The sequence below is a fragment of the Callorhinchus milii genome, unplaced genomic scaffold (assembly GCF_018977255.1).
Source record: "Callorhinchus milii isolate IMCB2004 unplaced genomic scaffold, IMCB_Cmil_1.0 Scaffold4, whole genome shotgun sequence".
Classification (NCBI taxonomy): domain Eukaryota; kingdom Metazoa; phylum Chordata; class Chondrichthyes; order Chimaeriformes; family Callorhinchidae; genus Callorhinchus; species Callorhinchus milii.
The window spans coordinates 68,175,945-68,203,935 of record NW_024704745.1 but is presented as its reverse complement, the minus strand read 5'-3'; the positions used below and the strand labels follow the sequence as shown (position 1 = coordinate 68,203,935).

Below are 27,991 nucleotides of genomic sequence, written 5' to 3'. Positions count from 1 at the left end.
TTCAACCGTCAATTTAGGGAGCCTGTTCCACAGGTTTACTATTCGTAGCTCGATGTGTAGCACCTTGTATCTCATGTTATTTTTCAATCCCATTATCTTTTCCACCGAAGGTGAAAGGAACCACTCTACCTCCATTTCACAACACAGTGGTCCTGACCGTGTGGCCCAAGCTTAGCAGCATATGCACATGCTTTTTAAAAAAAAATTATTCTAGTTTCTTGTGCCGTTATTCCTATACATTAAAATTTTATTGCCACTTAGGCAACAGTACAACCCTTCTAGAGCACACTGTGGTAAGTGAGATGCCATCAGTTATTCGAGCAGAACAGGTCACTGAAAGGACTGAGGCTCTCAAGTTTTGAATAAAAGTCACGTCTCCGGTTTACAGCACGTTTGACGTGACCCAAAGCAAGTCATTACTGTTGCAAAAATTCTCCCTCTGAAGAGTCAGAAGGCCCGATATTCGGTCTAGTCCTATAGCCCCCTCCCCCTCCCAGTTCATTTATATCTTAAACTATAGGATTGCACAGAATTGTGGAAATGTCTTGAAGTTAATACAATATAAATTTACATTTATATAGTGCCTATCACAAAGTATTGTTTTACCCACAAAATATAAAGTCAATTCACTTTACAGTATATTCTGTGAAGCGCTTTGAGTCCTCAATGACGTGATAAAATGTAAGGATTATTGTTAGTGTTATTATTCCATGGGGAATTCAGTCTTCATTAATTTGAAAGCTAGTTTGCTACAGTTCTTGGAACAAATTGGTTTACAAGTCAAGACTGAAGCTAAGAATTTGCCAGAATTCTACACCATCTTAATATTTTAAGACAGAACAGTCTTAGCAGCCTAGGACTAGGTGGGATTTAGGAATTATAGACTGAAGTTATTCAGCCCATCATGTCAGTGCTACAACAATGACAACTTGGATATATATAGGGCCCTCCACGCCGGACGGTGTCTCAGAGCGCTTCAAAGTAACGGATCCCGAGCCAGGGGGAGGAAGGTGACCAAAGGTGCGGTCAAAAAGAAAGGTCTTCAGCAGAGATCTGAAAATGGGAAGGGAGGGAGCGAGACGAAGGGAGTGAGGAAGGGAGTTCCAGAGCCTCGGGGCATAATGGCTCAAGGCACGGCCGCCGAGGGTGGAGCGGGGACGAGGAGGAGGCCAAACCCAGAGGAACAAAGGCAACGGTACTGTTTTGAGGGGAGAGGAGGTCAGAGAGGTAGGGGGGCGCAGGGAGTGCAGGGACTTGAATACAAGGGTGAGGATCTTGAAATCGATCTTCTCTGGGATAGGCAGCCAGTGCAGTCTGGCAAGGACTGGGGTAATCGGGGAGCGGAGTTTCGTGCGGGTGAGAATGCGGGCGGCAGAGTTTTGAATGATTTGGATTTTATGGATGGTAGTGGATGGGAGACCGGCGAGGAGGGAGTTAGAGTAGTCCAGCCGAGAGGTGACAAAGGCATGGACTAGGGTTTCAGCGGCTTTTGGGTGCTAGTGCTGGTGCTAGTTTCTATACTTGTGCTATCTACAGTGAAAAGTCCTGTAGCTCAGTGGTTAGAGCACTCGCTTTGCAAGCGAGAGACCTGAGTTCAATTCCAGACAGGGTGAAACCTTGGGCAAGTCTCCTTACTCCACACAGAGCCTAATAATAATCCCTCCAAAACCAAAAACAATAATAAATTGGTCATTTTCAATCTACGACTGTTTGTGGGACATTGCTGTGCGCTATTGGCTGCCGCGTTCGCCCACAAATATACAGTCAATTCACTTTACAGTGTGTTCTGTGAAGCGCTTTGGGACATCCTCCCGACGTGAAAAGCGCTATATCAAATGCAAGGATTATTATTATTATTATTATTGTAAAAAAGGATATAAAGGAGGTTTATCACTGGAAGATGAGATGATTTTTTTAAAACTCATTTCACAGCACAGAATGTAAAACACCTCAGTACAAATGGCTGGTGAAGGAAGCCAGGTCCAGAAGAGCATTTAAAAGGGAATTGGATAATAATAATCCTTGCATTTGATATAGTGTCACATCATGTCTTCGAGATGTATCAAAGCACTTCACAGAATATACTGTAAAGTGAATTGACTGTATATTTTGTGGACGAAACGCGGCAGCCAATTGCGCACAGCAATGTCAAACAAACAGTCATGGATTGAGTGACCAATTTATTATTATTATTATTTGAAGGAATGATTACCCCTGGTAAAGTGATCCACCAATCGACTTACTGCTAGGTAAACAGAGGCATATAGAGTAAGAAAACTTGTCCAAAATTTCAACCTGCTGGGAATCGAACCCAGGTCTCTCACTTACGAGGCGAGTGCCCAAACTACTGAGCTACAGGACTCCACATACTTCAGGAAAATTTATATTAAGGGTTTTGGGTTAAAGTTCCGGGATTAGGGATTATCCTATACCACTATTTGAAAAGAGAAGGGAGTTTGTCCCAGTGTCCTGACCAACAATATTCCAGATAAAATTGGTTGTTCACTTCATGGGTGTTTGCAATTCATTGCTGCGCTCAAATTGGCTGCCACATTTACCTACAAAATAAACAACACTTTAGAGTAAACCCTGTGAAGTGCTTTGAGAAATCCTCCTGATGTTTATCAGATGTGCGATGATTATTGCAGCTAGCTCGAGTGGGGAAGCTAACACAGCACAAACAGAAGAGACTGAATGGTTTGTTTCTATGGTGTAAAATGTCTCCATGAGTGGACTCTGAGGTCCTCAAGCTTTGCTCTTCCCAACCTGGGCCTAAACTCTCTGGGATTAGGTAAACAGACATGCCCCTTTGGGAAGGTTGCACACTCCACCTTGCTCATGAGAGTCGTCACCATTGACAATCCGGTTTTCTTATCCCAAAAGCAGGAAACTGGTCAGTCCATGCTGGAAGTGACTTCAGCAGTGACCTGTTGACTTGGAAACGCTGGTTGTAACCACTTTTATAACTCGGCCAGTTGTAATTCGGGTTTAATCTTGTTATGGATTAAACCAAACGTGTTTAATAGGGTCCAAATTTTCTTAACACCAACTCACTATTTTCATAAAGAATCTTTCTTCACTTGCTCCCAACGGTAGTGGCTGAGACTTTGTCTTTGTTCGATCTTATTGCTGCATCTGCAGAAGGTAATATGGTCCACGTAGCTAAGATCAATACAAATTTATAGCCTCCACTAAATTTAGAAGTTGTTTCATTGGGTTGAGAAACAGACTGGGCGGGCATGCTACATAGATCTGTGTTTCCACAGCAGGCCCTGACTCCACACCAAGTAGAATGAGCTACAGCCTAATCCTTGTGGTTGTGAAATTGTGTTTCAATGGGCACAGCGTGCAATTGATGAGAACTTTCACTGCATCTTTGTACTGCATCTGTCTTACTCTAAACGCGTTGGATCTCGGCAGAGGTAAAAGCACACAGTTGTGGGTATTGGTCCCGTGAGCCATGAGCATTCAGATCTGGCTAACTGATGACTGCCCAATTCTCAGAACAGGATGGAAATGCACTAAATGAATAAATGCCTGTTCTCAAGACACGCTGCGTGATATTTCAGTGTATCTGCCTGACCCCACCATTGACTGTGGCTGACCATGAGGTAGGTGCTGCAGCGAATAGGTGGATTTGGTGCATTATTACTGTGTGTATTTGCTATCTCTCCCTCAATCCCTCAGCCTTGCCCTCTCCCTCCCAGCCTAAAGACCTTCCTTTTTGATAGTGCTCATGGTCATCCTCCTCCCTCTCTCCTGGCTCGGTGTCAGACTCCGCCACTGTCAAGCACTCCAGGCTGGTACCCCGTGTGAAGGGCGCTAGATAAAAGCAAGTTGTTGTTGTAATGGTCAGTTACTGTTTGTACAGTGTATTGAAAGAAATCAATTTATTTAAAAAATACTTACATTTGGCATAGCGCCTTTCACATCGGGAGGACATCTCAAATTGCTTTGCAGGATAGACTGTAAAGTGGAGTGACTGTATATTCTGTAGGTGAATGAATTAGCCAATTTACATATAGCAATGTCCCACAAACAGCCATGAAGTGAATGACTGATTTTATTGAGGGAATTGTTGGTGAGTACATTGGGAGAAACTTCTTTAAAATGTGCTGTCCAAATCCATTTAATTTAAGCACAGGGTTCGCTGGGGAGCCGGTTGACAAGTGGTCTGCAGGACACTTGACATTTATTGTTTGTGTGGAGTCCTGTAGCTTAGTGGTTAGAGCACTTGCTTCGCAAGCAAGAAGACTTGGCTTAGATTCCCAGGCAGGGTGAAATGTTGGGCAAATTTCCTTACTCCACACACCTCTGTTTATCAAGCAGTCAGGAGGAACCCGGTTATTAGTCGATTGGTGGATTGCTTTTCCGGGGGTCATCATCCTTTCAAAGAAAAATAATAATAATAATTTGGTCACTCAATCCAAGACTGTTTGTGGGACACTGCTGTGCGCAATTGGCTGCCGTATTTCGCCCACAAAATATACAGTCAATTCATTTTACAATATATTCTGTGAAGCGTTTTGAGACTACTCGAAGATGTGATAAGGTGCAATATCAAATGCATTATTATTAGGATTATTATTGTGCTTTGTTAGAATGAGAAATTCACAGTAAATCCTCTGAAGTACTTTGAGATGTCACCCTGAGTTGAAAGACTTTATATCAAATATAAAGGTTTGTGTTTCTAATCTATAATTCGACTTCAAGATCCTCACACTCATGTTCAAATCCCTTCCTACCTCTTCGACCTCCTTACTTCCCAATCCACCACCTGGCGCTTCTGCTCGGCTGGCACTGGCCTCCTGCTCGTCCCTCACACCCTCTGCCCCACCATCAGATGTTGCGCTTTCTGCCACTATGCCCCGAAACTCAGGAACACTCTCCCTCAGTCCCTCCGCCTTGCCCCCTCTCTTTTTCAAGACCCGACCCATCCTCTTCGAACGTGCTTATGGCCACCTCCTCTCTCCCCCACCCCCCCCACCCCCCGGCTTGGTGTCAGGCTCCGCCATTGTTAAGTGCTCTGAGACGCTGCCCTGTGTGGAGTCACTATATAAATGCAAGTTTGCTGTTGTAGAATATAAAGAATGCTATTGAAAAACTAAAGTTAATGGGGTGAAAATCGCCATCCTTTTAGTGATGTTCACTGCTGCTAATCATTCTTGGAGCTGGTACAGAGGAGAGATTCACTAGGATGATATCAGGGATGAGAGACTTTACTAATGAGGAAAGACTGGAGGATATGAGGCTGTTTGCACTGAAACAAACAAAATTGGGAATAATAATAATCTGTCTGAAAAGGTGATGGAAGCAGATTTGATAGTAGCTTTCAAAAGGGAATTGAATAGATACTTGAAAAGGAAAAATTTGCAGGGCTACAGGGTCAAAATGGGGGGGGAGTGGGACTCGTTGGATAGCTCTTTCAAAGAGCCGGCACAAACACTGTGGCTCGATTGGCCTCCTTCTGTGCTGTAAGATTCTATGATTCTATGAATCCTTAGAAGCAGTGAATGCAAAATGCTGTTTAGCAATCTTGCCTCATTATAGCGTAGTTTGGGATGTTATGGATCGCACCCCAACTACCGTGTTATAACAGGTTATAACACCGTGTATAACATTGTCAAAAACTGTGGTCGAACAAATTGCCATATGTGTGAAACCATATGCCCACAACTTTGGTACAATGATTGGGCATAAAGCTTCACTAGTAATGTCATGAAGGACATCCTTGGAATGTCTTCCCGACGTGAAAGGCACTATACAAATGTAATTTGTTGTTGTTGAAGAAGAAGCTAGTCATGCGATCAACTCTTCTATAACATTAAAAGAATTGTTTGTTCAAAGTTGTGTCCAGTTCAATAGATTTACAGAAGAGTGTATTTACCCGCTGATTCATGGGATACCATCGTAACTCAATCCAAGTTAGGGACATAGGAAAACCATTTATTAGGTGCAAATCTTTTAATCCTAATGCTCCACCTGTTTGCCTTACACCTTTGTACTTCTAAAACCCAAGTGAGTAGCTGTCTATTTTTCTTTGAAACATTCCTATGATTCCATTTCCAACAACTTTCTGTGGCACAGCATTACACATCTTTACAACTCTCTGTCCTGAAGCAACGCTTCCTGATCTCAATTCTAACTGTCTTGTTCCAAATTTTAAGGCTAAGCCTGGTTTACATGTTCCTCTCCACATCACATAGAATCAGCTGGGGAAAAAGAAACACTGCATTTGATATTCTGCATATGGGCAGCCTAGTTTGTGTACATTGGGTATTAGTTTGTAATGTATTTTTGCAACGAAGGAGCTAGTCATGCGATCAACCATGATAATAGCATTAAAAAATTGTGCTGTCAAAGTTGAGCACAGTTCAGTAGATTTGCATGAGAGCTTTCAGTGAACCAGGGAGGACTGAGCAAGTGGAGCTTCATTGCCAAATATGTAGGGTACACATACACACAGCTTAAATGTGATCACTGGTGTTGAATCTATTTGGCAGCATCAGACTGACGGAATTTTTGTCTGCTCGCAGGGAAATAAAATGGACTGATCAATGGATAGAAGTACCACCTGGGTGAAATTCCACCTCTATTGCATTCACGGAGCATTTCAGAGTGTGCAGCACCTGACAAATTATTGAATTCTGTTTTAACTTTTCAGCCTGTTTTCTGTAGTACTTGAAAAAAAACTCACAGAAAAACACGGCTTCAAAATTAAAGACTGGCTTTAAAAAATTGACAAATACTGGATGCTGTGAAATGTTACGTTGGTGGAGTAAATTTAGACTCAGATGTAATTTTTACCTAACTGAGTATTGGGAAGTAGTATAAAGGGTTGATTGAGACCTCATTCACCTCACGGTGATGCCAAGTTATGTGATGTCAATAAGAATCTCCTGTTTTCGGGGAAATTTGTCCGAGTCTGTCCATACCTCTTGTGACTTATCGTGACAGAAAGAATATTTGAGTTTATCGTTTACTCTTATTGGTTTGATCTGTCGATGACCTAAAACCTCAAAATTTCTCATAGCCTTAGCCTTAAAGACTATTTTGTATTTTTTAAAAAAAGGTAAGATTGTGTGGAATTTTGGAAAACTTTTAGATTTAGCCCCAACATGGAAGCCATCCCTTCTTGGATCACTGGGAACTGTGGAAAACCAGTTTCCAAATTAAGGCATTTAGGAATTCAAGAATTTTCCAAAATTTTAGTATTAACTGGTTTTAAGGTTAAGAGTAGGAGAAATTCCAGAGCACCAGCCTTCTAATTAAGTGTAATGTAAAGATATACTGTAAGTTAGATTGCAGTCTTTAAGATTCTAAAGGGACTGGATAATGTAGACCATTATAAGCTGTTTTATCTTGTCCAGAACAGTAGAATCAGAGGACATGGCCTGCGATTGAAGGGGATAAATTCAAAACAAATCTGCAGAAACGCTATTTCAGTGAGCGAGCAGTAAATGTATGAAACAGACTCCCGATGGGAGACAGTAGAAGCAAACAGTATTAATTCTTTCAAAAGCAAATTAGATAGATTTCTTTTAGAGAATAATATTGTGGGATACAGTAGATAGTTTGGGACATGATATGTGCATGCGACTGCAGGGATGGTGGAAGGCGAACTAAATGGACCTTGGTCTTCTTTCGTCCAATAATTCTTATCTTTTTATGGTTGAACTCATGGTACTCACAGTATTCACATTTAAAAGGTTTCTTCTGAAGATCAGTGGAGGAAAGCATCACCTTTGCAGGAGGAGGAGAAGGTTGATGCCCAAAAGGCTGTGGAGAGGCGATGGAGCTCCGGGAAAGCCAGGCAACGGCAGAGGCCTCTGTCAGACTATGGGCAGCTGGCAAGCAGGAAGTTTTCTATTCCTGAAGATGGGGTACCCTCTCAGCCTCAAAAAACTGATTCAGCCGGTGCCAGGGACTCGGTTGATGGCTCTTCTATGGACTCACACCCGCGGAAATTCGCTGTGGTCCAGCGCCACAGGAACCGGAAAAGGAGGCCGATTTCGGTAATCGGAGGGGTCAGTTTCTATGGCAGCGATCAACCCGAGGAAATGGACCACCTGCTTGCGGTTCAAGTAAGATGACTAAACTCTTCACCTGCCTGCTCTTCACTGAGATCACATCTATCTTCTTTGCCTGCCTCTTACCGTCATCTTTGACTGAGAGTTTCCCTTCTCCTCGAGGAGCTCTGAACTGGAATGTAGGTTGGCTCCTCCTCCTCCTCTGTACTTCAGACATTGATCAGACTTGCAATCTATCTTGCAAATTGTCTCTGTCCGTGTGTTCTTTTGACAGTAAAAGCTTAGCTCAGCACATTTGCTTCTCTGGGCTGTGCTTGCAAATCTCGTGCCTTGCATCTTCTTTCATACACTGCAATATTTGTGCCCATTCGAGGAATTGCTGAATCCATCAATCGATAGGATTTTCTTCAACAATGAATTAAGTTTGTGAATGCAGCTGGTATAAATTTCTCGTATTGCAGCATTCTACATCTACTGTACTTTGTACTTCAGCAACTTTTAACTGTCGCGTCAAGTAAAAGGGTATTTGGCATCCACTGCAATCCCTAAAGAATTACATTTCCCTTCTAGCACGATCCATAACAGCATTTAAGAGGCAGTTGGATAAATACTTAAGGAAAATATAATATTGAACCTTCTGAAGAAAGGAATGCAGATAGCATAAATAGGGGAGTTATTACAGGTGATATATGGGGGAGTTTGAGACAGGAGAACATCCCAAAGTGGCTCACTAGGTATATTGTAAAGTGTATGACTATTTGTGTTTGTGGGCAAATGCCTCCTTCCAAGCTATAAACTTTCCTTGATCATATGTAAAATATCCGCAGCTAAAATCCTTTGCATTATTTTGCTTGTAGGCGTTGCATCAAATGCAAGGACTATTTGTAATTGAGAAGTAGGTGCATTCACCGATAAATACTGACAGAACAACAATTTGCATTTATATAGCTCCCTTCATGAGGGCAGTGTCTCGGAGCGCTTTAACTACAATACACTTTACAGTAAATCGTAGGAAGTGCTTAAAGACGTGATTGGGAGGTATATCAAGTGCGAGGATAATCATTGCTAATAAAGTATTAATTTATAGACAAAACTCCCAACACATTTAATTCCTTTTTACACATTTAATACCATCTCCCTCTTTCCTTCTCCACAAGCTATAGATCATTCTGGTGCAGGCCTATTTCTATGTATTCTTCGTATTCTTCAAGAAACACAAGTTTTTTTTGAAAAAACACAGGATTCAACTAGGGCAGCAGAACCCACTTGCATCAAAACTGACCCTGATATAATAACATATCTTTGGCTCCCTCAGCTGTGGAGACATTCAGATTGGGGAGTGCTGCCTCCCAAAGATACTGGCACAATTTCTTCTGAAGGAACCCACATTCCATAGCAAAATTTCAGTGTCTTTCCACCTAACAGCTGGAAAGCTTCAAAGGGTTTGGGAGTGGGGGTGGCGAGCTAGGGAGGTTGTCAACTTATCTTTGGGAATTTAGGTACATTGAAATGATCAGTGTCAGAAATGCTGGTTTAACAGACGTGCTCTGTTGCATGCAGGCCTCTCTGGGATGGAGTGACTATGTTTATTTTGTGGGCGATGGTTTAGTTAGGCATATAATTAGGCAAAGAGCTGAAAATAACAATACTTGCATTTGACTTATTGCCTTATCACATTGTAGAAACGCCTGGGAGCGCTTCATAGGATTCGCTTAAAGGGAGTGTAATCCACTTGTCATCCAGCCAGGGAGTGTGTAACTGTGTGCCGTCTTGCAATGAGAATGAGGAAAACAATGGAGGTTTAACATGTCACGGAAAAGGCAGTGTAAATGGCAGCCTTGAGGCTGTAAAGAGCACATCGGGACAGAGTTAATCAGTTCTCAGGAACTCCATGATGTAGGTCACACCCGTATCATGAGGCCTCAACTCTGAGCTGAGATCATCACAGTCACATTCTCCGGAGTGGATCTGACTAATGTGAGGTCTTCTAGAGGAGTACTTTATGTACAGAAATGTGTTTCCTGGCATCAAAACTCTGTAACCTTTGCCATTTTTCTGACCAGTGATTTTTCAACTCTTGCCACAGGGGAGTTTTTAACTTAACCCTTTACCTAGTTCCCACTGGGCCCATATCTTCCAGCGGATTAAATTTAAGATGTTTGTCCTCATGTTCAAATCCCTCCACAGCCTACAACAACAACAACAAGATTTCATTTATAGAGCACCTTTCACGTCGGAAGGACGTCCCAAGGCGCTGGACAGTTGGGTCAGGACCCGAGCAGGGGGGAAATGGTCAGGGTGAGGGGAGGGAAGGGAGGGAGCAAGAAGGGGGTAGAGAGTCGAGAGGGGAGCTGAAGGCACGGTCAAAGAGAAAGGTCTTGAGACCGGCCTTGAAGGAGGAAAGGGAGGAGGCGGCGTAGGCACTGGGGGATGGAGTTCCAGAGCATAGGGGCTGAGAGGCTGAAGGCCCGGCCACCGATGGTAGGGCGATTGGGGCGGCGGATGTGGAGCAGAGGAAGGGAGGGTATGGGCAGGTAAGTAGGGGGATAGTAGGTCGGAGAGGTAGGAGGGAGCAAGGCCGTGAATGGCCTTGTAGGTGAGGATGAGGATCTTGAATTCGATCCTCTGGGGGATGGGGAGCCAGTGGAGGCGAGCGAGGGTGGGAGTGATGTGGTCGCGAAGCCTGGTGCGGGACAGTACACGAGCTGCAGAGTTCTGAATGACCTGCAGCTTGTGGAGGGAGGTGCCGGGAAGGCCGGCGAAGAGAGAGTTCCTATAGTCCAGCCTTGAGGTGATAAAGGTGTGGACCAGAGTTTCAGCAGCGTGAGGGGTGAGGTAGTGCCGTAGTCTGGCGATGTTTCGGAGGTGATGGAAGGCGGTGCCAGTTGTGGCGCGGATATGAGGAAGAAAGGACAGCTCAGGGTCGAACAGAACCCCGAGGTTCCTGACTGGCTTTGAGAGGTGGAGAGTGCAGCCTTGGATGCTGATGCTGTCAGCGCCTGAGGTGCGGAGGCGCTGACGTGAGCCAATCAGGAGGGCCTCGGTTTTGCGCACGTTGAGCTGAAGAAAGTTGTCTCTCATCCAGGACTCGATGTCGGACAGGCAGCTGTCAGGACATCGGTGGTCGTGGAGTTGAGGGTAGAGGAGGAAAGGTAGAGTTGGATGTCATCCGGATATATGTGGAAGTTAACCCCATGTCTGCGGATGATGCCACCATATAGAGGGTGAAGAGGAGGGGACCGAGGACAGAGCCCTGAGGGACACCACACAAGACAGTGCGGGGGCTGGAGGAAAAGCCATTTGTGGAAACAAAATGAAGATGGTGGGAGAGGTACGACCTAAACCACTCAAGGACAGGGTCTTGAAGGTTGAGGTGGGAGGACAAGCGGTGGAGGAGGATAGCGTGGCCGACCGTATCGAATGCTGCCGATAGGTCGAGGAGGACGAAGAGGCAGAGGGAGCCCTGGTCACAGATGGTCAAGATGTCATTGGTGACCTTGACCAGGGCAGTTTCTGTGCTATGGGCAGCACGGAAACCCAACTGAAGGGGTTCGAAAAATGCATGGGTGGAGAGGAAAGAGCGCAGCTGGGAGGCGACAACTCAAAGTGGGAGTGATGGTGGCAGTTTTTAGGGGAATGGGAACAGAGCCAGAGGAGAGGGACAGGTTGATGATGTCTGTGATAAGTGGGGCAAGGAGGTGGAGCAGAGAGATAAGGAGTGGATTGGGGATGGGATCAAGGGAGCAGGTGGTGGGTTTCGGGGATAGGATGAGTTTGGTGACAGATGGTGGGGAAACGGGTTTGAAGGTGTGTAGGGGAGGATGGGTAGGACTCGGAGTGTGGGAGGGAAGGGGTGGGGGGGTGGGTGGAAGTTGGAGGGGGAGTGACCACAGAGCGGATTCCCTTGATTTTGGATTCAAGGAAATCCAGCATCTCCTCGCAGTGAAGGTTGGAGGAGATGACCTGCGCGGGGTGGCGGGGGGGACAGAGGAGTCGGGATGTGGTAGAGAACAGAAGCCTGGGGTTGTTCTTCGCCTCCAGGATTATCCTGGAGTAGAAGGACGACTTGGCCGAGGCTAGAGTGGAGCGGTAGATTTTGAGGAGGTCCAGCCAGATTTGTCGGTGGACCGTTAGGCCAGATTTGAGGCAGGTGCATTCAGCGGCCCGCACCTGGCTCTTCAGTGAGCGGAGGTGGGTGGTGAACCAGGGGGAGGAGCGAGAGTAGGAGACAGTACGGGAGGTGATGGGGGCAAGAGTGTTGAGTGTGCAGGAGAGGGTGTTGTGGAGGAGGATGAGAGCAGAAGAGAGCTCAGTGAGGGTTGAAGGCAGGGGGAGAGGAGTTCAGAGGACTCCAAGGCAGAGGTTAGGGATTGTGGGGGTAACTTCTTCCAGGGGCGGTAGTAGATGGTGGTGGGTCTGGTGGAGATGGGGAAGGGGGTGGAGGTGGCGAAGGAGATGAAGTGGTGATCGGAGACGGCCTTGTCGGTAATGGTGACATCCGAGACACTGAGGCCCCGTGTGATCACCAAATTGAGTGGGTGGCCGTGACTGTGAGTGGCAGAGTTGATGTGGAGGGAGAGGTTGAGCGAGGAGAGCAGGGAGGAGATGGAGCAGGAGGGGGTGAAGTGCAGGTTAAAGTCACCGAGGATGATGAGGCGATCAGAGCAGAGGCAGAGAGATGTTAGTAGGGTAGAAATATTGGAGATGAAGGTGGGAGACGTTTTAGGGGGCCGGTAGAGGAGGAGGATTTTGAGTGAGAAAAAGGAGGGGTGGGAGAGTGTGAGCTGCTCAAAAGAGGGGAAAGAGCAGAGAAGTAGGGGGATAGGGCAAGTGGTGTCCTTGAGATAAGGGCTACACCACCGCCACGGCGGTTGGGGCGAGGGATGTGGTGGTAGGTGTAGCCGGGTGGTGTGGCCTCCGTGAGGGGGAAGGTGTCACCTGGGGTGAGCCAGGTTTCCGTTAAGGCCATGATGTCAACACCTAGTCCGACCTCTGCGACCTCGTGCAACCCCACCCACCGACTCGGTTGATCCCTCTGCTCAGCGGATTCCTCAAGTATTAGTGGTGCTTTTGAGAAGAGAAGCTTGTTTGGTTTAATAATTTGTTTCATTTTAAAGAAGTATCTGACTGGGTTTGTAATATGGGTGTTTAACTTAATAATAATATATTGTCCAGCGCCTTGGGACATCCTCCCGACGTGAAAGGCGCTATACAAATGTAATCTTGTTGTTGTTGTTAAGTTAAAAAGTACTTGGTAACTTTGGAAGGAAATAGCCGTAGCATCAATGCTGTGTCATAGCAGACGACGTCCGGCATGAAGGGCGCCATATAAATGCAGGTTGTTGTTGTTTTGTTCTCATCCACCTCACAACGAGGGCATTTTGTTCTCAACAACTTCCTAAAATTCTGGCGCACCAATATCAAATTGGAGTCAACCATCCATTGAAAATGGGGTCAGGAACATTTCTTGCAGATGCAAAGCATCACTTTACCTATCAGTTATACAAAATGAAACAATAACTCATGGTCGTTCCTTACAATAGTGAATAAATATAGATAAGATCCACCAAGGTGTTACCACCGTGAGTGTATTCTATTCTGGAGAATTTTAAAGTACTAATATTTCCTTTAGGCTTCGTAGGACAATCTTAAATAAAAATTAGGTATTACATGAATCTTGGAGCTAATAAACTCCTGAAATCTAATGGACCAAATGTAAACCAACTTCAAAATGGTGTCACTGCAATTGTGAACTTAAGTGAAGGGGAATATTTATACATTACGTACCTGTAGAACCTCTCTTTCTGAATTTTCTCCTGAAGATTTTCGTCAGGTTGACTTTTTCCCCTCTTCTATCCAAATAGAACATTTTGCAAAGTTGACATGTGTTGTTTTTGTTTGGTTTTAGACAGTTGCTCGACCGCCTGTTCCTTCGCATCAAGTTCCACCATACAAAGCAGTATCTGCTAGACTGCGACCTTTCACCTTCTCCCAAAGCACACCCATTGATTTGGATCGGGTTGGGCGAAGGCGGCAAATGAGAGCATCAAATGGTAAGTAATGCAATTTGAAGTTAAGCAATCTGTGTTTTAATTAAAATAATATTCCTTGCATTTGATATAGCGCCTTCACATCAGAAGGATATCTCAAAAGACTTCATAGGAATTACTATGACACGTAATGGCCATATATTGTAAGTGATTGTTGGCCAGGACAACAGGAAAAACTCGCTTCACTTCTCAAATAGTGCTATGGAATCTTTAATGTCCATCTTAACAAGCACATGGCACCTGCCTTCAGGGTGGTGGGAGGACCTTTACAGGACAGCTTGTTAAGTGCTAGCCACCTTGGTGTTCTCGGGACCCAAGTCCAATGCCGTGTACCAGGCTTATTCAGCACCAGCTGCTCAATCCAGGTACTCATGTGAGATGCTTTGGCAAATAGACATGCCTACTGTGAAGCTGCCTCTGTCTCCAGGAGGCTCAGCAGCAAGTCAGTGTAGATGGATGTTAATGGGAGATAATAATAATAATCCTTGCATTTGATATAGCGACTTATCACATCATTGAGACGTCTCAAAGAGCTTCACAGGATATACTGTAAAGTGTAGTGACTGTATATATTGTGGGCGAAACGCGGCACCGATTTGCGCACAGCAGTGTTCCACAAATAGTCTTGGATTGAGTGAACAAATTATTATTATTAGATGATGGTAGAATTCTGACCTACAATTTACTATTTCAACCAGAGGGATGCTGAGCATAAACTACTAATGTACTGAGGAGCCTGTGATGTCCAGACAGTTATAATTGCATTGCTGAATTTTAGCTCCAGCAACTTAGACTGCTATGCCAGGTGTACACTTGTGTGCCTATAACCCAGACTAATAACTATGAAAACATCTTATTAATACAGATGGTATTTGGTAATTTGATGAGTTGCAATAGCAGGGCTTTGTATAATCTGGCATTAGTTCATCTGATTTTATTCAAAGCCTTGAACAAAGAGAATTTAGAGACCTTGAAATAAAACTGTGCTCTTCAGATCCATCCACATTTTTGTCATCCTGGCTCAGAAGGTAGCAGACCTGCCTCTGGTTCAGAAGGTTGTGGGTTCATGCTCCAGGATTAGGGTTTTGACCTCACAGACTTTGTGGACACTACAATGCAGTGCTGTGCGAAGCTGCACTGTCAGAGTTGCCATCCTTCAGATGAGACATTAAAATAAGGTCATGTCTGCCTGTTCATGACATTTAAAGATCGCATGACACAATTTGAAAAGAGAAGGGAATATTTCCTAGTACTCTGGCCAATAATCCTCCAGATAAATCCGTGGCTCTCATTATTTCCTGACTGTTTGTGGGACACTATTGTAGACGTGCTGGCTGTCACGTTTGCCTACCAATGCAAGTGTTTTGATATGTTTGGACATTGTAGACACTAACTCAAAAGCAGGACTCATTATATTATTGAATGTGCTTTGGTGATATAGTGGTACACTAATGAGTTCCAGTAATAACACAGTAGATGAGTTGCATAAAATCCCAACTGGGCGCGATTGCACGCAAAAGTGTCCGCCAACTTCGCATGGCAGCACACAGGAAATGACGTGGGTGATGACCTGATGACCGGAAGTTGGCTACTTTTTGAAGCGCTAATGGACTCAGCATGTAACAATTTTTATTTTTTTGAGCTATTAAATATCGGAGTCCGCAACCCAATAAGTGAATCTGTGCTGTAATGTTGCCTTGTAACAGGTTCTACTGTATAATTGGGGTCTAGTTTGCGGTATTTCTTGATTCACACCATACACCCTGTGGTCACCTCATCTCACCACATCTCAGTGGAGAAATGCAGCGTAAGGTATGATACTGAGCTCAGGGAAGTCTTCTGTTCAGTCCCAGCTTTGTGTTGAATTCGAAGTAGGTTATTTATTACATGTGGCTTCAATACTCCTGGGTCCCTCTCTAATAGCAATTGGTGGAAGTGAGCCAGGATGTTGATACTGGTCGAGGCAGGATGTGATGGCCCCAGTTCAAAGAACCATTGATGTCCGCTGGCTGGTGCTCCCAAAACAACCAATTGGACAAAGCACTGGAGAGCTGCCAGCATCTATTGCAACTATTTCCCAGCTTGAGTCAGCAGCTTCAGGGTACAAGGTAATGGGAGAAAAATCACGTAGCAATTCAGAGGAGGAGGAGGAACAAAAAAGGCAGTGATACAATTAAAGGAGCAGCCAACAGTGCAGCAAATTAAACCGAGTTAGCAAAAAGTGTGTAGGTCATTGAACAAGAAGTCCACTGTGCTTTAACCTTAATATAGGTCTTACTATGTTAATATTTTACACCCATTCCTTTGCTATCACTAAATGCCTTCTATGGAGGCAGCTAACAGGTCTTCACTGCTTTGCAACTGACTATTGGAAAATGAGTAGCAGAAACCTGGTGCCATTCATCTATGGAGAAAAGTCTTTGCTTTGTGGCTCCACTTGACACCCACCAACCTTTATCCCAGCACTTAAAGGGAACTTGGCTGCTTAGCCATCTAAACACATTCATGCTGACGGTGAAATAAACACGGTGAAGGTGTGTGACTTAATAGCAATATGCAAAAGAATGAACTTTTTTTCATAGACGCAATATTGGGCTTGGGTTGAATGGCAGGTGCTATATTCTTTGGTAAAGGAAGGTCGTTTTACATGAGGCGAGTTCGATGGGGCGAGTGTTGACATTGCTGCCTCAAATTATGCGAGAGAGCGGTTCATTTTAGATACTGAAAAAGCTTTACAGATGCAGATGGACCTTTTTCCCCAAGTGGCATTTAAGACGGCTTTCCAGCCTGCTTTCAGGAAATCATCCCTTTTCACAACTCATCCGGTTTCCTCCAAATGGAGAGCTGCCCCTTTAAAATTTGCTTTTGATCTTCTGTAGGATTATGCAGTTTTGTTTAGATATGTCTGAGCTGAAATTCCTCCAAATCCACCATCTGTTTCTAAAGATGAGTCTTTCTCGGACTATCGGGTATTAAGTAGAAAATGTTGGCACTTTATGTAGATTAAGTAATTATCTGTATCTGTAAAATTGTCTGATGACATTAAACCGAAGGCTTCTAGGGCATTAATGATTACTTACATTACATACTGGATGCTGGAGAATGTACAGTGTACAGATGTGTACCTCAGGGAAGGAATTGCACTTGTTGTGGACATACTCTATTTATGTAGCATTTTAGAGCATCCGGAATTGGCATGTTCTTAAATATAGCCTTCAGTTTCTCCCAGTGTCCTGGCCAACAAAATCACAAACAAAATTGGTAACTCACTCCTTGGCTGTTTGTGGGACATATGCCGTGCAAGGATTATTATTATTATTATTAAACCGGTGGCAAGCCTTCGTAGTCAGTAGGGTGAAGCCACAGTATTGAAAGTGCCAGCTCTCTTTGTTAGAAATCCTTTCCTTTATATATAGAATTGGACAGGATTGTGTGCATCAGTGGATCATCATTAATATTGCAATGCAACATTTAGCTTCTAATTCGTATTCAGAACCAGTGCAACTTCTAGCATTCACATGCCTGTGGGGAGACTGTTGTGATGGCTTCCAGTAAGCTCCCCTTGTGGGGGTGGGGCGGGGGAGAAATGCAGGGTGGGGGAAGGAGGAGGGTTTGGAAAATGTCACCAAAACAAATTGGCAATTGGAACTGACATTTATGAGTTGTCTATTGAAATGTTGGCAGACAAGGGAGTCACTTCTTAGTGGAATCATGCCCCACATACTTTCTGTTTCTTTTATCCTCTTATTCACACAAACCACGTGCAGTTTATATATTTAGTACCTCGTCAGAGATTGATCTAAATAGTTCCTACAATCTTGATTCCCCGAGTGATGCCTTCAGTGTGGAAATAACTTTTAAAATAGTGCAGATGTTGCCTTTGCCTGTTCTTTGTAGATTTCAGTGGCTTTTTTTGTTCACCAGCCTCCCTAGAGGTGCCCCATGATGTCACAGTGAGTGTGTGTGTGTGTATGTGTGTGAAAAAAATCCCCACAGTAAGCACTCCATGTCTAGTGAACAGTACTCTGTTGGTGCCTGATGAAGCAGGCAGGGAATCGAGTCAATGAATGAACCATTGCAGAGGTTCAAATACATTGGATTTGCTTTACAAGGATTCAGCGACAATGCCCTAAGTAAATCATCTGCTTTGGCACTGTTAAATCCGTAGGAATCAGGTGGCAGAATGGTAGCAAGGGGAGAGCTGGCGAGGTTTTGGAGTCTAGAGAGTCTACAGATTGGTATGTATGACCCCGATGTATTGTTGCTCATTTACATGTCAGCGTGCCTGTAGATGGCAAAAACAGAAAATAAGGAGTGGGAGAAAAACTGCTTATCCAGCTGCCTTTACAGCTATTTAGAAATGCCGATTTTAAAATGCGAATCAAAGTAAGAAAAGGCTTAAAAGGGATAGATTTACAGTGTAGAAAAATGTTAAGGCGTTCACCGTTTTACTTAAGATCTTAAGGCATTAAATAGCTGAATAGAGCAAAGCAGCATATTAATGACTAAATACTGTACTGTTATGACTGCTACACCTCTTGTTGAATGACACTGTAGCTTTATTGCTCTAACAAGCAGGTGATCGGATTCCAAGTCCAATTCTCTGCATTAAAATGTGTGCTTCGTGGGCTCTGCTTATTGGTGGCAGTACAACAAATGTGGGCACAGTACTTAGCAATTACCGTATTGTTCCATGCAAACCCTGCAGATTATACATGAGAAAGAAAACCCATTTCCCTCCTCTCAGGAGAATGTAGATTCAGTATAGAAAATTCTACTACTCTCAAAAGATAGCATCTTTAATTCCGGCAGAAAAAATCTGTGCAATTCTCAAAACTCTGCACCTGACCAAGTTCTGGCGAGCAGCATTCCCTCTTTTCATTCTTGAACTCTGTTATTTATTGCCCTATTGTCCCGTGGGTTGTTTGAACCTTATTTTATTTTAAAATAAATTATGGGGTGGGTTATACACAATACACGGTTTATGTTCACCAAATACAGAACCTTCCCCGCCCCACCTATCCCCTTCCCTGTCCTTTCCAACTTCAGTTCACAGGCTACAGTGTTTGATGTTCTTGATCCTTGGAAACTTAACGAAGGGATCGATCATTCTTGTAAGGTAACTCAGGGCGAATGTGTCTTTGACTGAGAACAATTTGTCCCAAACTTGCCCATTTCACTTTGGCTTCCAACTGCTGATATTGAGTATACATACATACACACACATATATATATAATATATACTGTGTATAGATATATATAGTTAACAATAACCTTGGTAGGGTGGGTGTTCTGAATGGATGAGATTAAATGGGCAGAAGGGTCTTCTTGTTTGAACCTCTCCTGTGCTGTTACAAATGTAATTTTGTTGTTGTTATGTTCTTGTGAAGATGACAATTTGTATCCTCAGTATTCCAGAGCGGTGGTGGTGGTTGGGTGGGGGGGTGGTAATGATCAACTGAATTAAGCCGTTCTGGATTTATGAGAAAAGAAAGCCATGTGTCATGTCTGTCATTGTAATGTATTCTTGAAGTGTGCGACGAAACGGGCATTGTGGTTTTGCTGAGGTTGGTGAAGTGGGATGTGGTTTTGTGAAGGTAGTAGTGTTCCTTTAAGGAGCCACATTGTGAATGTGGACTAAATGTTAACTGCCCTGACTTATCAGGACAGAGGTAGAGCAGAAAATACGTGTTGATCAGTAAAATCTGAAAGTGAACATATAAAGCCTGTTATACAGACACACATAAAAACATGCGCAAGCACGAGCACAAACACACACACGTACACTTATAGACACGCACAGATACATGCACACACACACACAATTACACAATAGTTCTTCCTCAACTCAGTGCGAAAGGGCTGGCCTCTGATTTTAAGGTGGTGACCCCTGGTTTTAGTTTCTCCAACCAGGGGAAACAATCTCCCACTATCTACTCTATCATGCCCTTTGATGATCTTATAGATTTCTATAAGATCCCCTCTAATTCTTCTATATTCTAGCGAATATAGGCCCAAATTGGTCAGCCTATCCTCGTAACTCATCCCCTTCATCCCTGGTACTAACCTGGTAAATCTACACTGCACCCCCTCCAAGGCAAGTACATCCTTCCTTAAATAAGGAGACCAAAACTGCACACAGTATTCCAGGTGTGGTCTCACCAGGGCCCTATACAGTTGCAGCAAGACTTCCCTACTCTTATACTCTAATCCTTTCATAATGAATGCTAACATACCGTTCGCCTTCTTAATTGCTCGCTGCACCTGCAGACTAACTTTCTGTGATTGGTGTACAAGGACATCCAAGTCCCTCTGGACGCTAACACATTCCAATCTCTCCCTTTCTAAAATATAACCCGCTCTACTGTTTTTGCTACCGAGGTGGATGACTTCGCACTTCCCTACATTATATTTCATCTGCCACCTACCTGCCCAATCACCTAACCTATCTATGTCTCGCTGCATTTTTTTAATGTTGTCCTCTGTGTTGACACTTCCTCCTAGTTTTGTGTCATCCGCGAATTTAGATATATTAACTTTGATGTCCTCATCAAGATCGTTGATGTAGATGGTAAATAGCTGAGGCCCAAGGACTGATCCTTGTAGCACTCCACTAGTCACATCCCGCCAATCTTTGTTTCCTACGCGTTAACCATTCCCCAATCCACGTTAATATGCTCTCCCCAATTCCATGGGCCCTTATCTTTTGGACTGACCTTTTATGCGGCACCTTATCGAATGCCTTCTGGAAGTCCAAATAGACCACATCCACTGATTCACCCTTATCTAGTTTACTGGAAATATCCTCAAAAAATTCTATGAGATTTGTCAAACACGACTTCCCTTGCTCAGCAACCAAACCCACCACTGTGAAGCCCTCCATCCTGCACGAATGAGGCTATATAAATGCAAATCATGATTTTTTTTTGCTGCTTATACTAAGAAAACTAATATATTGAGGATCATACAAATGTCACATGAATTTCAGTAGTTGCATACCACTGTGTGGCATTCAAGTTGAGATTTGGCGTGAGATTGGATCAGCACAACATTGTGTTTAATGGAAGCTTTCTCTTGTCCAGCTGTTTGGACCAGTCTAGTAAACAAACACTGACCTCTGGTATCTTAGCAACAGCACCAGCTTTCACTTGGCTTGTCTGGCCTGGATTTGTTACCCGCAGTGCTTGATAAGTAGGCCAGAGCCTCCCTAAAGCTCGGCTTATCTTTTCACAGAGACCCAGCGTGTTTTGAATTGCCAGGAAGTTTACATTTTGTGCTGTAGGAAGAGGAATGTATTTGTGAATACCGATTGTCAATCGATTTTGGAAAGGTCTATTTACGAGCATTTTTTCTCCTCTGCTTTCCCTGGCCTCCTCCTCCTCCTCCTCCCGAACGCAGCCAATTCCTTTCCCTTTTAGTGTGGTTCCACAGGCACTCCTCCCAGCACTGAGACAAAATAACTGTTCATGTGTGAGCCTGTGTCAGCTGGGCATTTGACTGCGGGCACACTACAGCTAAACTCCACCCTGTGCTCGCCTGACCTTCCACATCTGCACAATTTTCACAGTCTCAATAACAATGTGATGTTCTTCTCCCTAATCCAGGTAACGATGAGGTCAATTTTAGAACCCCCCCCCCCCACCCCCTCCAGACCACTGACATGCTGAAATCAACAAACTCTCCCACACTCTAAACGTCCTTATCCTCGCTTGGCTCCACTTTATCCACATCCCCCAGACTGCTTCATGTATCTCACCCTCCGTCCCGGACTCCCTCCATCTCATCCCGTCCCTTCCCACCTTTAGATCCCACCATAAGACCTATCGTCTTTTCAATCACTCTTTCGGTCAGCTGTGTGAAACGCTTTGAGATGTTTTGCAGATACGAAAGACGCTATATAAATGGAAATCGTTGTTCAGCACAGACCAGGATTTGAACCTGCCTCAGGCTGCACTAGGAGATGCCTTTACCCACTGTGCTATCAGAGAAACTAGTTAATATCCTTAACAACATGACTATGGTTTTGTTCATCTTTCTTCTCCCCTTCGGTTCCCATCCCCAGCTCAGTGCCCAGCCAGCAGTGTTAAGCACTTGAGACAGTGTGATCCAATGTGAAAGGAGCTATATAAATGGTAATCGTATTGTATTATTGATTGTATTTTGCAGACAACGTAAATCATTTAAACCTAAGTCATTTGAATTTAGAATCAAGTTGCAAGTAGTTGAAGCAGAGCCCATAGATCCTTTTATAATAATAACGCTTGCATTTGAGATAGCACCTTATCACGTTGGTGAAATGTCTCAAAAGGCTTCACAGGACTTTTCGTAAAGTGTAGTGACTGTGCATTAGTTGGCAAATTTGAAAGAGACATGGATAGATTCAGGAAGGGGAGGAATATTAATGGATCCAGAACAGCGAATAGGAGAGTAATTGGCTCGTGTGGAGAAAACACGAGTGCAGACTTGATGGCCTGTTTCTGTGCTGCAGCGTTCTAGGTTTATGATTCTAAATGTACATGATCCCAAAACATTATGGCTTTAGTAATCTGGAAAAGGTTTTCATTTTTAGAATAAAGAAAAATGCAATTTTTTTGATTTTAGAAAAAATACTGGGGTAACAAGCATCATCTTGGTATCTGAAATCTATCAACAAAACTGCATTGAGTGTCATCCTATGTATCAACTTTGTGCAGAGCTGTTTATGTACTCGTGGCATTTTGGTTCAGATCAATTGAAATTGATCTTTGCAGTCCAGGCTCAATTACATTTGCATTGTTTTGTCTGGATGTCAGACTGTAACCCTGTAAATCTCCATCTGTATAAAATCACACGTATTGTTGAGCTTAAATTTTGGGTGCCAGATGGGTAATAATAATAATAATCGTTGCGTTTGATATAGCGCCTTATCATGTCTCGACACGTCTCAAAGCGCTTTACAGAATATACTGTAAAGTAAATTGACTGTATATTTTGTGGGCAAAACGTTTGTTTAGGAATGTTTGTAGCAAAGCTGTACTTTCATTTTTATTTTAAACTACTAAGAAAATTGCATGATCTTTCATTCAGCAAAATATTATTCAAATGCATCATACAATATTTCTGGGTAAAGAAATACTTCCTGACATCTGTCTTTAAAATGTCCATTTTGCATTCCTCTTGTACCATTGGAGCTGAACCATTGCTTGAATGTTCATGCTGTTCAGTGGTGTACAGACTACGTGAAGTATAACCTGGTCTCTTTGTGGCAATGTATTATTTGAGCTCTGTTCCCACTGTGGGTTGTGGGCAGAGTATATGTGCCACCAGAGGTGCTGCTGAAATGGTGATGTGGTTAAAGACCTCTCTTGTGGCCCCAACTGCTGGCAAAAGTGCCAGTAGTGTAAACACCATTCTCGCCTGTATTTGACAAAGTTTATTTCCGATAAGATGCTGGGTTTGGGTCAAGGTCTCTTGAATCTGGGCGATGCACAGGGGTTAATCCATGCGATACATCAATTGTGAAATGTTTAAATTGTTGACCTTTGTTAGTGTCTGCAGATGGAGGTACAGACCCGTCAGGACTGATTGATGACAATGGCAGTGAGGAGGATTTTACGTATGAGGAGATATGCCAAACAAACCCCCGATATCTTCAGCCTGGTGGTGAGCAGCTTGCGATCAACGAGGTACTAGCCTTCATGTTTAACAAACACCATTCTTATTCTATCATGTGGTGTTTGTCTAGATCTGTTTTGTAACAGGATTTACAGAATAAGGCATGTGTGTGTACAATTAGTTATCAGCCTGACTCAATTGTTAGCATTCTCACCTCTTGAGTCAGACAAACTTGTGAATTCAAACCTCACAAAGGGACTTTGAACTCAGAAGCCTAGGCTGTCACTCCCCAATACAGCCCTGGGGGATCGCTGTATTTTCAGAGGTGCTGTCCTTCATATGAGACATTAAATCAAAGTCCCATCTGCCTGTTCAGGTGGGTGTTCAAGATCTTACAATAACGTTCGAAAAGAAAATGGCATTTTTTCCAGTATCCGGACAACAATTGGTCATTTGTGGGATATTGCTGTGCGCAAATTGGCTGCCATGTTCGCCTACAAATTCTGGTGAAGCGCTTTGGGTCATGTCAACAATATGGTCAGATGCTGTATCAGGTGCAAGGATGATTATCAATGTGCTTTTTCTTAACTCAATTGATACCCTTTGATCTCTTATGAAAATAATAAATGATACTTGAAGTTATAATGTCTTATCCTGTCAAAATGTCTTAAAGGGCTTCACACTGTGAATTGCCTTGAAGTGAACTGAATGTTGTTATGAGGACAGGTTCAGCAACTAATCTATGCCTGGAGCATTCAACAAACAGATAAATGAATGAAATTATCTTTCTTTGAATTTGGATGAGGGGGAATAGTGTTGAGGGATCTTTAATGTTTACCTGAACAGCAAGTAAAGGGACCTTCAATTTAATATTAATAATAATATTTTATTGCGTTTGGCATAGCACTTATAATGCTGAAATGTCACCGGGTAATCACTGTTAAGTATAGTAAATTCTATATTTTGTAGGCAAACTCAACAATCCTTTTGCATATAGCAAAATCCCACAAACAGTCATGAAGTGAACCACCAATTTATCTGAAGGATTGTTTGCCATAGTGGTGGGAAAAACTCGTTTCTCGTTTCAAATAGTGTCACACGATCTTTAATATTTACTTGAATAGGCAGATGGATCCTTAGTTTAACGTCTCACCTCAAAGGACAACACTTTAAACAATGCAGGGTTTCACCTATACGGCACAGAATAATCAGTCTAGACTCTGAACTGAATGTCAGGCTTGAACATACCTTGTCCAAAAGCTGTCACCTCTCACACTGCAATACTTCTCATTTCTAGACTAGTGTCAAATGAGATTAAGAGCTGAAAATCCTGGTGTGGGTTAAATCCATGATTTATTAATCCAGAAGCGAGAGTGCTACCAATTGAATCTCAGTGGAGCTACTAACCTATAATAACACAAGGAACATTGCTAGTTTATAGAAACAGTGAAATGTTTTGTGATGTTTTCCATTGCTAACAGAATCTTCTGATCTCCCTGCAGTTGATAAGTGATGGCCACATCGTCTACGCAGAAGCATTATGGGATCACGTTACTATGGACGATCAGGAGCTTGGCTTCAAAGCCGGTGATGTCATCCAGGTCCTTGATGCATCCAACAAGGAATGGTGGTGGGGGCTGATAGATGACAAGGAAGCCTGGTTTCCTGCCAGCTTTGTCCGGGTAGGTCTCTCATTCTCAAACTGAATGAATACAGAAATGGAACCGCTGACCAGTGCTTTTGGGCAACTTACAAGTTGACAATTCTATTTACTCAACAGAATAGAATTGTGGTCACTCAATCTATGGAGGGGATGTGTCTGTAATATCCTATTGGACATGACAGGCTAAGTGGTAGCACTCATGACTGAAAAAGTTGTAGGTTCAAGCCCCACATCGGAACATGGTAAGACGACACTCCAATGCAGCTGGGGGGGATGTTGCACTATCAGAGGTGCCGTCCTTTAGATGAGACGTTAAACCGAGGTTCTGTCTGCCTGATCGGGTGGATGTTAAAGACCTCATTGCACTATTTGAAAAGAGAAGGGAATTTCTCCCGGTGTCTTGGCCTACAATCTCCCAAATAAAATTGTCACCCCTTCCACAGCTGCTTGTGGGTACATTGATTGCTGCATGTGACTGGCTGCCATGTTTTGCCCCCAAAATACACAGACAAATGTTGTGATGGATGCAGAACGGAGAAGCTGGAGAGTTGAAGATGTTGAGCTAAGGCACAATTGAAGAAAAATCTTTTAAGAAGGCCTCTAGAGGCAGTGGGATAGGGTACAAGGCAAAGTAGTTTTAGAAGAGGACAAGGGCATAGTGGCTGAAAGCATGACCATCGATAGTTAGGGATGGGAGTGGGGGAGCAAGGAGTAAACAAGAGGAGTAAGAGTGAAATGGATAGCTGCAGCAGATTGGGTGGGACAAACCCGTAAAGGGATTGGAAGACCAGGACAATGATTTTGAAAATTGATCCTTTGAGACACTTGGAATTTGGAAAGTATGAGGGACGTCCTCCTGACATGAAAAGCGCTATAAAATGTAATTTGTTTTTGTTGTTGTAGTGGGTATGCAGAAGAGAACTCAGTTGGGAGTCTGGCAGAAAGACCAATTATTATGGAATGAATTAACTCTTCAAATAAGCCATCTGTAATAATGATAAATAAGCATTTACTGTGAAGTGTAGTGACTGTGCATTTGCAGATGAACTGTCGGTGGTGCTATTCTTTCAGCTAAGACGTTGAACTGAGGCCCATCTGCCCATTCAGGTGTCATTAAAGATCTCATGGCATGATTCAAAAAAGAGCAGGGAGTTTCTCCAGGTGTCCTAACTACCAGTCTCCCAAATAAAATTGGCCATTCACTTTACGGCTGTTTATGGGACATTGCTGTGGACAAATTAGCTGCCACATTCACACTAAAAATACAGTCACTGCACTTCAGAGTAAAATCTTATGAAGCACTTTGAGATGTCTCAGCGATATGAAAACACTGTATGACATGCAAGGATTATTATTATCATTGCATTTGCTACTAATGTCTGAACAATTCATGAGGTTTGTCTGCACACTAACCATGTGGTCTTTTCAGAAAATTTGCACAGTATCATGTACCAAATCCAATCCTTAGCTTGGTTGGCAAATCTCAAGGGTGATCAAGAAATGGCTCATTCTTTTCCACTGTCGTAATCATGTTCCAGCCCACTTATCTATAGACGGTATTCAGAGTGTTACTGCAGGGGCAGAATGCAAGATGGCAGTTTTATTTTAAATCGGTTGCTTCATTTGTGAATGAAGAGAAGATATGTGAGATGTTTTCTCACAGTGTATCATGCATTCACGTTGTCTGTTGGTGAGAGAATGCTTCAGACCCTCAGCATGTGTGCAGTACACATGGGTAACTGGTGTTTCACACTAGTTAAAGGACATGGACAGTGCAAAAAGAGATTTCCTGGATCCACTAAACAGCGTCTGATCTAACACAACCACATTATGACAGTGTTATCTACCAAGAACAAATTGAGGAAAGGATAACAGGAGCACAGACTGTTATTACAGCTCCCATGTGAGTTTTTAATACAATAAAACTTGCACTGAATATTGTGATGTGTACATATATATATATATATCAGTCCCTTTCTTAAAGGGTGTGATAACTTTGTGTATAAAATACCTGAGCACAGAGAAATTTGCAATAGATATGTCTAATGCTCTACTGGGTGCAGTGGTTAAGGCAGACCCATATAAGCTTCAAGAGGGAACTAGATGAGTACCTAAAAAGGAGTAATTTTCAGGGGTAAGTACAATGGAAAAGGCAGCTAATTGTGACCAAATGGGGTTGAATGAGACAACAATGACACAATGGGGTGAAATACCTTCTTCTGTGCTGTACACATCTGGGTTCTAAACCCTATGTTTTACTTCATTAGCTGCGAGTGAATCAGGAGGATGCCATGGGTGAATACACTGGGAAGACTCCAGAGGAGCAACTGGATGCCAGTTCCAGCAAACACCGCTTCCTGAAAACTGCAGAGAATAAAGAGCAGATGCGAACCAACGTCATCAAAGAGATCATGAACACCGAGCGGGTCTACATCAAACATTTGAAGGACATCTGCGAGGTACAGGACCTGTAAAGGGTGCTATTCTGCAATGAGAAGCAATCTCAGAGTGGTTTGAGCACCTTTCTTTCTGCCTTCTCTTGCAATGTGCACGTGTGCTTGTAAGTCATTCCTGCTAACCACATTCGTGTCATAGAATTATGCAACACAGAAGTAGGCCATTCGGCCCATCATGTCTGTGCCAGCTCTTTGAAA

At 43.4% G+C, this 27,991-nt stretch overlaps 1 protein-coding gene across 5 annotated transcripts in view; it reads left to right on the top strand.

Annotated features, from left to right (window-relative positions):
- The window catches only part of LOC103183267 (spermatogenesis-associated protein 13), an 83,946-nt gene that overhangs the window by 43,247 nt on the left and 12,708 nt on the right, over window positions 1-27,991 (top strand). For 2 of the 5 annotated variants that reach the window (XM_042333910.1, XM_007900640.2), the window contains exons 3-7: window positions 7,710-8,084; window positions 13,939-14,083; window positions 23,609-23,745; window positions 25,177-25,356; window positions 27,605-27,796. In XM_042333910.1, the coding sequence (XP_042189844.1) occupies window positions 7,710-8,084; window positions 13,939-14,083; window positions 23,609-23,745; window positions 25,177-25,356; window positions 27,605-27,796 (1,029 nt within the window). Of the gene's footprint in view, window positions 1-7,709; window positions 8,085-13,938; window positions 14,084-18,090; window positions 18,319-23,608; window positions 23,746-25,176; window positions 25,357-27,604; window positions 27,797-27,991 lie in introns of those variants that run through there. The other 3 variants (XM_007900642.2, XM_007900644.2, XM_007900645.2) reach the window with 3 other exon arrangements.